At 48.3% G+C, this 10,273-nt stretch overlaps 1 protein-coding gene across 1 annotated transcript; it reads left to right on the plus strand.

The window, feature by feature from the left end:
• The first annotated feature begins 566 nt into the window (after positions 1 to 566).
• Positions 567 to 10,249, plus strand: LOC310662906 (extracellular calcium-sensing receptor-like). Its single transcript, XM_083410267.1, has 5 exons — positions 567 to 867; positions 2,814 to 3,626; positions 5,023 to 5,250; positions 7,510 to 7,633; positions 8,334 to 10,249. The coding sequence occupies exons 1-5, from the start codon at positions 610 to 612 to the stop codon at positions 9,245 to 9,247; spliced, it is 2,337 nt and encodes a 778-aa protein (XP_083266393.1). The 5' UTR covers positions 567 to 609; the 3' UTR covers positions 9,248 to 10,249.
• The last annotated feature ends 24 nt before the right edge of the window (positions 10,250 to 10,273 follow it).

Below are 10,273 nucleotides of genomic sequence, written 5' to 3' on the forward strand. Positions count from 1 at the left end.
CCAAGCCTGTGATGGTGTAGCAGTTATGTGTGGGACTAGGACCTGGGAGAGACTTGGGTTCGAATCTGGGGCCTCACCAGACTGGCAATCCATTGGGGGCATTTTCTGTGATGTTCTTGACCTCATAATAATGCATTAGCGGTGATTTAGCGGGCTTCACCAGACTCTTTTCGGCGACTGTTGAAATTTTACAAGCCTACCCAGATATTTAAAATGCTGGTTTCTTTTTCTTTTCTTTTTTGTAAAACCAGAAAAATCTGGATTGAATTGTTTTTACTAATAACAGAAAACAATAGAAAATTGCTTCAGTTTATTTTTTAATATAATTTTAATTAGGATTGTGTGTGTGTGTGTTTATACACTCTCCTCACACTCACTGGTATCTGTGTTTGGTAGCTAGTAGCCACCAATCATCAGAACCCATTGAAGACACATTTATTTACCATTCATGTCCATTAGCTATTGACTGAACAACATCCGAGGCAGGTCTATCTTAGTTGGCAGCCTGTGCAGTCCAAAAATCAATTCCTGCATTCTGACTGGAATCCCCTGCATTTTCTCCTGCTTTTCCACAGCTTGGACCTTTGGTTTTACAAGTTCATCCAAACCATGGTCTTTGCCATCAAAGAGATTAACCAGGATTCAAGCCTACTGCCCAACATCACTCTCGGCTTCCACATCTTCGATTCTTGCCAGATTCTTTCAAGAGCCCTTTTGGGTGCCACACAGTTTCTTGCGGGCGGTCAAAACGCCATCCCCAACTTTCACTGCGGCCACACCCCGCCTCAAGCTGGTCTTATAGGGGAGGCAGGCATAACCGAGTCCAGGACGATAGCTAGGTGGTTGGATGTCTATAAATACCCTCAGGTAGGAGTGGTATGGGGCTGTGAGTTCCTCTCAGGCAGGAGCTGTCCTTTTGCACTTTGCAAAATGCCAGAGCCCACAAGGATAAAACTGATTTCACACGATATCTGTGTGTGTCACATAAGGAGCAAATAGCATTGTGGGACTTTTAAAAGAGTAACCAATTTTTTTGTGGCGTGTGCTTTTATGGACTTAGATGCACTGGATGAAGTGAATGACTTAACGCTTTAGACCGGCGTAGCCCATGCAGATGGGAGCCTAATCTGTAATGTGAAAGATTTTCTGAGTTTGTTTCCATGGAGTGTGGATAACAACAACAACAACAACAACAACAACAATTTATTATTTTACCCCGCCCATCTGGCTGAATTTCCCCAGCCACTCTGGGCGGCTCCCAATCAAATGTTAAAAACAGTACAGCATTAAATATTAAAAACTTCCTTAAACAGGGCTGCCTTCAGATATCTTTTAAAGATAGGATAGCTGCTTATTTCCTTCACATCTGAAGGGAGGGTGTTCCACAGGCTGGGCACCACTACCGAGAAGGCCCTCTGTCTGGTTCCCTGTAACCTTACTTCTTGCAATGAGGGAACTGTCAGAAGGCCCTCGGCACTGGATCTCAGTGTCTGGGATACAAGACTTAACACCTGTACATGTATTTGTTTTGGAAGACAGCACCTTATGTTTGGTAACTGTTTTTAAAAATTCACAATGAGGTTTGTTTGTTTAAAAAGAAGAAGCAGAAGAAATGGATTTGAGCAGTCCATCAAAGCTTTCGCTATAATAAAATCGGTAGTCTTTTAAGGGTGTTGCAATTTTGGCAGATAGTTGTAGCTGCATGGAAGGGCCAATAGAGGGCAATGTGGTTGCATGGATTGAGTGGGAGCATTATTGTACCTGTATTTATTAGCCTGTGGCTGGGAGCTGTTTACTGTGAATTTATTATTTCCATGAAATATGCCTTATACGATAATACCCTGACTAGGCCTCATGCTGTATCTAGGTGCACCTACTTGCATTACTGTCTCTCCCCGCACCCTTCCAACAATTTTTGCATCCTAGAGACTTTTCTGTTCTTCCAAGCCATGTCAGTTCCATTTTTTAAAAAAGTCTAAATGATATAGGTTTATAGGTTTTTTGAAGTCTAAATGATATTGGTTTATAAGGTGATGTGTTCAGTGATTCTCTGGCTGAGCGCAATGTCAGCGAAAATAAAATGGCAGCATTAAAGAAAGCCATTGCCTCAGATATTCACATACACGCAAGTCCCAAGGTTCGGATATCCGAATCAGATGTTCACATACCAAGGTGAGGGTCATAGCTGTCAAGCGTCCCTTATTTGACGGGAAAGTCCCTTATCCCAGCGCCGTCTGTCCCTTATTGATGATGTCCCTTAAATTTCCCAGGTTTCAAAAGAAGCAGCTCGTCTCCCTCCCTCCCTGCCAGCCAGGGAGGAGGGAGGCTCCAACTGTGTTGCTTGGCTGCACTGCTTACCCAATAAGGAATCTAAGAATGACTGGGGGGGTGGAGCCTGCATGCCTTGTGCCGATCAAATCAGCCGCGTTGCCTGGGGACTCGCCTTTGCTCAGCGCTTCCCAGCGGAGAGGTGACGGTGGTTTTCCTTGCTGCATTCCCTTTGCCAGGTTGCTGCGCTGTGGGAACCACCGTTTGAGGCCTTGTTTGGCTGATGGCTGGGCTTTCTGCCTTTGGCTCGGAGGGGCTCAGAAGTTGAACATACCTGTGCCCAAAAAATCCCTTATTTTGGCTGCTGATCCTTTATTTTCGAGGCTGCTGGTCCCTTATTTTCAAATCTGTAAGTTGACAGTTATGGTGAGGGTGCAAGTCCCTCATTCAAATAACCGAAGGTTCGTCTGACAAGTGTGTCTGCATAGGGGGACCAGCGTGCGTTTTTGTTTAACAGACGGGCGGTTTTCTCCTCTTGCGCCCAGATCAGTTACTTTGCCACAGGCCCGGTGGCCGACGACGGCTCTCAGTTCCGCTCTTTCTTCCGCACCGTCCCCAGCAACAGGCTGCAGGCCCTGGGCCTGGCTCGGCTGGTGACCCACTTTGCCTGGGTGTGGGTCGGCCTGCTCACGACAGACTCCGAATACGGGAGGCAAGGCATCGAGATTGTGCGGGAGGAGATTGTCCGGCACGGGGCCTGCATTGCCTTTTCGGAGCTGCTCGACAAACCGCCGGACATGGACAACGTCGAGAGAGTCGCCAGAAGGGTCGCAGGATCCAAGAGCCAGGTCATCGTCACCTTCTGTGGGTCTGAGGCTCAGCCTCTGCTTCTCCTGCTGCACAGCCAGGGGGTGACAGGGAAGGTTTGGCTCTGCTCCGAAGCCATGAGCCACATCACCTTCTACAGGAACCAGCAGGCCTTGCTGATGCTCAGCGGTTCGCTGGCCATCTCCCCTCGCAAACGGCCAGTCCCCGGCCTGAGGGACTTTGTAGTCCGGCTCCACCCTTCCACTTCTCCAGAAGACATCTTCATCCAGGAGTTCTGGGGCGAAGTCTTCCATTGCTGGTGGGACGCGGGCTCTGAGGAGGGGGAAAACAACAGCAACCATTCCTGCACAGGGACGGAGAACTTGGGGGATTGCAGGAACTCCTTTGTCGGCATGATGGGGTTCGGCTTGTCCTTCAACGTCCACAACGCCGTCTATGCCATCGCCCATGCCCTGCACGACATGGCGCAAGAGGAGCCAAGGGGACTGAAGAGGACCGAAGGCGGAGTTCCTGGGATCGAGCCCTGGAAGGTAATACAGTGGTACCTCGGGTTACATATGCTTCAGGTTACATACGCTTCAGGTTAAAGACTCCGCTAACCCAGAAATAGTACCTCGGGTTAAGAACTTTGCTTCAGGATGAGAACAGAAATCGTGCTCCGGCGGCACGGCGGCAGCAGGAGGCCCCATTAGCTAAAGTGGTGCTTCAGGTTAAGAACAGTTTCAGGTTAAGTACGGACCTCCGGAACGAATTAAGTACTTAACCTGAGGTACTACTGCACCAGCTGAAAGAAACCACAGGAGGAGCGCTCTTTTGCTGAGGTCCCGGCTAGAGAGTTTACAGCAGGATCTGGCTGGCCACTGTGAGAACAGGATCCTGAAATAGATAGCCCATTGGTCTGATCCAGCGGGCTCTTCTTAATGTTCTTACATTGAAATGCTTTTGGGGGGTTTCCAGAATGGGTCCAGCTGCCTCCAGATGTTGTTCTTCTTTATCAGATTCTCCCACACACACAAAAGAGCAGAGAGGGTTAATAGCTGAAAAAGGAACTCAGAATCCAGCATATGATGTGGGGAGTCCTTCCTTTGTCCCTCTTATGGGTTTTCAGCCACACCGTAAATCCTTCCCGAACACGAACAGGGCAGGATGGAACGCACGGTGTGAAATCTCCTCATAACAATGAAGATACAGTATTACCTCAGATTAAGAACTTAATTCGTTCCGGAAGTCTGTTCCAAAACCAAAGCGTTCCAAAACCAAGGCGCACTTTCCCATAGAAAGTAATGCAAAATGGATTAATCCGTTCCAGACTTTTAAAAGCAACCCTTAAGAAAGCAATTTAACATGAATTTTACTATCTAAAGAGACCGTTGATCCATAAAATGAAAGCAACAAACAATGTACTGCAGTCACACGATCAAGCAATCAGTAGCTGAAAAACAAACAAGAAAAGAGCAGCAAAAACGCAAAATAAATAGCAAAAACAGGCAGACCTCAGCGTAACACTCAAAACGGAAGTGTGGCACTCAAATCGGAAGCGAAACACTCAAAACGGAGCACGTTTGGCTTCCGAAGAAAGTTCACAAACCAGAACACTTACTTCCGGGTTTGCAGCGTTCTGGTTCCAAGTTGTTCAAGTACCAAGGTGCTTGAGAACCAAGGTACCAGTGTATTCTGTTGCCAGTAACTAGCCACACGATTTGGCCAGTTAACTAGTCCAGGGCAGCATGTACATACGAGCAGAAAGCCTAATCTCTTCCCTTTAAAACTCAGGCGCCTGGGACCTTTGGCCTTCCAGACGTGGCTGAACTACAACTCCCATCTGGCCCAGCAAGTGGTTTCTTGCATGTCCTTAACTCATACGATGCATATTTACATAGAGCACAAAACTGATGCCAGCCCCTTTCCTCCCTGCCTTGCTTCCAGTTGCTTCACTACTTGAGGAAAGTCCGTTTCAAGAACAAGGTGGGCGAGGAAGTCTCCTTTGACCAGCACGGTGACCCCCCTGCCCTCTTTGATGTCCTCAACACGCGCTACCCTTCCATGAAGAAATTCCAAGCTGTGCCAGTGGGGCAGATTGCGTTCAGCCCCTCACAAGGCGAGGAGCTGAAGGTGGATGACAGCGCCATCATGTGGACAGGAGGGAATACGCAGGTAGGACAGATTTTATCCTCCAAGGCAGGTGGGGGGGGGGGGACACTTTGCCCTCCAGATGCTCCTAAACTACAACTCCCTGGCCATTGGCCATGCTTGCTAAGGCTGATGAGAGTTGTAGTTCAACAGCATCTGGAGGACGTTCACCATTGTGAACTTGCAATGTGAAAGGAACTGTGGATATAAACAGAATTTTATGGACAAATAGAGGACAATATGGTATGCAGTGGAAAACAGTTATCGGCGGACTCCACAGAGGGGAGGAAGGAAGTCTGAGAATTAAGAGAATGCTACACTTTTTGGGGAATTCTAATGTATGTGTGAATATAAAATTAAATTGTAAAAATATTTTTTAAAAAAAAATGTTCACCATTGCTCCTCAAAGGGCATACAGTGGTACCTCAGGTTACATACGCTTCTGGTTACATACGCTTCAGGTTACAGACTTCGCTAACCCAGAAATAGTGCTTCAGGTTAAGAACTTTGCTTCAGGATAAGAACAGAAATCGGGCTCCAGCGGCACAGCAGCAGCGGGAGGCCCCATTAGCTAAAATGGTGCTTCAGGTTAAGAACAGTTTCAGGTTAAGAACGGACCTCCGGAACGAATTAAGTACTTAACCTGAGGTACCACTGTATCTATCTTGCATATGTAGATATGCAGAGAAGGAGGTTGTTGTTGTTTTAAACCTTTTAAACCTCAGTTCCTGTGTGAGGACTGGATGTGGCAGGGCACATGAGGGACGGGCTGTGGCTTAGTTGCAGAGCATCTTCTTTGCATGCAGAAATCCCAGGTTCAATTCCCAGCATCTCCAGATAGGCCTGTCCAAATCCCGGAAGAGACACTGCCAGTCAGTGTGGACAATACTGAAGTAGGTGGGCATATGGTTTGACTTAGTCAAGGCAGCTTCTTGTGTTTGTGTGCCCTGAGGTGCACCCTGTGGTCAAGCCTGTCCAGGGAGATTTCTTTAGAATGCAGCTCCTAGGAAACGGAGGTCTTTGCTACAGCTGTCCTGTGGAGTACAGTGTATGCTGCTCTTAAAAACAAAAAGAGAAAAATAAAAAAGCAGAGAGGGTTGAGGAGGGTCCTGAGTTTTTTCACACAGGATCTACAGGATGTTGGAGGGTATGTATTTGGCTCCTTCACCAAATGTTCTCCACACCTGCCCTATTTCAGTGGGCAGGAGCAGCAGCTATGGGCCCATTTCCCACCTGGAGGCAACTGCAGACCCTCCAAGTGTCCCTTTTTTCCAGGGACACCCCTGATTTAGAGAAACCATCTCAGTTTCTGATTGGCTCCCGGAATGTCCCACTTTCCCTTTGGATGTTCCTTGGTTTATTGGAGAAATGTTAGCGGGTATGGCAATCCTGAATAGAGTTCTTTTAATTATGTTTTTGTATATGTTGGAAGCTGCCCAGAGTGGCTGGGGCAACCCAGTAAGATGTGTGGGGTATAAATAGCAAGATAAAAATTATGGAATGAGACGACACATCCCTATTTTCATCGGATAAATGTTGGAGGGTTATGCAACTGTTGCACATCTCCAGGAGACTAGAGTTCTCTACTCTCGCCAAAACTACAGTTCCCAGGATTCTTGGGTGGGGGGAGCCATGATGCTTAAGCTGATAACACCATAGCTGTCAACTTACAGATTTGAAAATAAGGGACCAGCAGCCTCGAAAATAAGGGATCACCAGCCAAAATAAGGGATTTTAGTCAACCAGCAGCCAAACGAAGCCTCAAGTGCTGGTTCCCACAGCGCAGCAACCTGGCAAAGGGGATGCAGCAAGGAAAACCACCATCACCTCTCCGCTGGGAAGCGCTGAGCAAAGGCGAGTCCCCAGGCAATGAGGCCGATTTGATTGGCACAGGGCATGCAAGCTCCACCCCCCCAGTCATTCTTAGACTCCTTATTGGGTGAGCAATGCAGCCAAGCAACACAGTTGGAGCCTCCCTCCTCCCTGGCCGGCAGGGAGGGAGAGGAGCTGCTTCCTTTGAAACCCGGGAAATTTAAGGGACATCATCAATAAGGGACAGCAGCGGGACATGGCGCTGGGATAAGGGGCTGTCCCGCCAAATAAGGGACGCTTGACAGCTATGGATAACACACCAGTGTAAGCCTTTTTCATATAGATGTGGTATTTTAAAACAGAGTGTGCTTCGTCATTCATGGTCATTTTAATTGTCACAATGCAGGTAAACATTGGCTTTGCGAAGAGAAATATCAAGTCAGGCAAATCTTCCTCTCCTCTCTTATTTAGGTCCCTGTCTCAGTCTGTACACCGAGCTGCCCCATGGGCCACCACAAAACCCAGCACTCAGATATGGCTACTTGTTGCTTTGAATGTGTGCCGTGTGCAAGCGGTGAAATTTCAAACCAGACAGGTGAGTGGAATGCCCACTATAGTCACTCTGGGAAGGATTATCTATGCTACAAATATCTGTCAGTTTTATATACCTATTGTTGCTGTTTTGGCTGCCCCCCACGGCATTTAGCTAGCATTGCTGGGGATAGGTTGGTCCTCCATAAACTCACCAAATACTCTTTTAAAGCCATCTTGGCATCAAATCACATGTTGGAAGGAAGGAAGGAAGGAAGGAAGGAAGGAAGGAAGGAAGGAAGGAAGGAAGGTAGATTGACATAACACATAGCTTGGCCCTAAACTAGGGGCTGTTCCCATATCTTGCAGCTGAGAATTCCCAAAATTAATGACATGTTCCATCCCATAAAGAAGTCTTTCTCTTTCGTCTGTGATGATTCTCCTGCCAATCAATTGCTCAGGGTCAACCCAAGTTTAGTACTTTTGGGAGGGTGATATTTCTAACCCATTTTGCCCTACACCACAGTTCCAGACGCACTTGAATTGCGCTTTGAGCCTGTCCCAGTGATATACTCTGTGTACATCCAGAGACTCCTTTGTTTGGTGTAGCTTTAGAGTTTTCACAGCGTTAGACACAGACTGCAGGGCAAAAGCTAGTGAGGGCACCTGAGGGCTTTAATTCCTTTCTTTTGGGGGAGGGAGGGAGGGGGATTGTTTGGTTGATGCAGTGATGAGATGCTCCCCAAATCCCTCTTTCCTTCTAGATTCTTCCGCCTGCTCAAGGTGTCCCGAAGACCAGTGGCCTGGTGTGGGGCAGACACAATGTGTACCCAAAAGGGAGCTTTTTCTCCATTTCCACGAGCCTCTGGGAGCCGGTCTGGCCAGTGCCTCCATCTGCGGCTCCCTCTTGCCCGTCTTGATCCTCGGCCTCTTTGTCACTCACCGGGGGACCCCTCTGGTACGAGCCAACAGCCGAGAGCTCAGCTACCTCCTGCTCTCAGGGCTGGCACTCAGTTTCCTCTGCTGCCTGCCCTTCCTCGGGCGGCCCACGCCTCGGTCCTGCTTGTGGCGCCAGGCTGCCTTTGGGCTGACCTTTGCCCTCTGCCTCTCCTGCATCCTGGCCAAGACGGCGATGGTGGTAGCAGCCTTCCGGGCCACCAGCCCTGGCAACCCCGCAAAGCTGTGGCTCGGGTCCAGGACGCCCCGTGCCGTGGTCCTGCTGGGTTGCCTGCCCCAGCTTCTGCTGTGCGCCTCGTGGCTGGCCATCTCCCCTCCCACCCCCGGGAGAGATTTTCACTCCATCCCTCACGCCATATCCTGCTTCTGCGATGAAGGCTCTCCCAGTGCATTCTGGGGCATGCTGGCTTACCTGAGCGTGCTGGCGGCGCTCAGCTTGGCTGGGGCCTTCCTGGCACGGAATCTCCCCGACGCCTTCAACGAGGCCTGGTTCATCTGTTTCAGCTTGTTGGGGTGCCTTGGGGTGTGGCTGGCCTTCATCCCTGCTTACCTCACCTCCAGAGCGTGGTACACAGCAGCCACAGAGGCCTTCGCCATCCTAGCCTCCAGCTCAGCCTTGCTTTGCGGGATGTTTTTCCCCAAGTGCTACATCTTGTTGTGGCACCCTGAGCTGAACACCAGGAGGTTCCTCATGAGAAGGGAAACGCACGCCAGCGCTTAACGTGACCTTAAGCGCGAGCGGGAAAAGACTCTAGGGATGTTGAGTTTTGCCTGCAGATGTTTCTCCCTCTTTCTCCAAGATTCACCTGCTGGTATCTGAAGAGGTCGGTCAAACAAATCCGGCTCGGGCAGACGCAAGCCAGATGCATCAAACACTCAGTTTTCCCATTCTGGAAAATGGGGGTAGAAGTGATCTTGTTCACGGTCTTACTGCAAGGATGAAGCTCACAGCAAATCGAAAAAAAGACGCATCAAAGATGAGCTGTGGGAGACATCACCAGAAATTGACGTTTAATATTTAATATTTTCATTTGGGGAGATGGGGTTGAGCATGGGTAGGCAAACTAAGGCCTAGGAGCCGAATCCGGCCCGCGGATGATCCAGGAATCAGCGTGTTTTTACATGAGTAGAATGTGTACTTTTATTTAAAATGCATCTCTGGGTTATTTGTGGGGCCTGTCTGGTGTTTTTTACATGGGCAGAATGTGTACTTTTATTTAAAATGCATCTCTGAATTTATTTGTGGGGCATAGGAATTTGTTCATTTTTCCCCCTTCAAAATATAGTCTGGCCCCTCACAAGGTCTGAGGGACAGTGGACCGGCCCCCTGCTGAAAAAGTTTGCTGACCCCTGGGTTGGAGGGAGCTCAAACTTGCCATAAACGTTTTTAGAATTCAAAGCCTACCTTGCTCCCTTATAAATGGGCTCATGTTTAGATTGCCCTTAGGGACTGGGGAACAGGACATCACTGTGGTCTACCCCTATCTGTGAGACATATTTCGCTAGTTCTGTCCTCTGGCACCTAAATGCCTGTCTTTTGCAACAGGTACAAATATTTATTTTTTTGTGTTTTAACATTTTGTATTGTTTGATCATTACTGTTGTGATTATCAAGTTTTTGGGGAGTTTAATCTGGATTTCATTTTGTTGGTTGTGATGTCATAGTTTTGTGTGATTAAAAAATATATATTGTGCGATTTATTATTTTGGTTAGCCCCTTCAGACTTTTTTTTTTTAAGTACGAGAG

Source organism: Podarcis tiliguerta, assembly GCF_965153285.1.
Source record: "Podarcis tiliguerta genome assembly, chromosome: 13".
Lineage (NCBI taxonomy): Eukaryota > Metazoa > Chordata > Lepidosauria > Squamata > Lacertidae > Podarcis > Podarcis tiliguerta.

Excerpts from the sequence above, each read along its gene's own strand:
- LOC310662906 (XM_083410267.1), top strand. The coding sequence starts at position 610 with ATGGTCTTTGCCATCAAAGAGATTAACCAGGATTCAAGCCTACTGCCC. Across the intron at positions 3,627-5,022 it reads CTGGGATCGAGCCCTGGAAG|TTGCTTCACTACTTGAGGAA; the intron begins GTAATACAGTGG and ends CCTTGCTTCCAG. Across the intron at positions 7,634-8,333 it reads TGAAATTTCAAACCAGACAG|ATTCTTCCGCCTGCTCAAGG; the intron begins GTGAGTGGAATG and ends CTTTCCTTCTAG.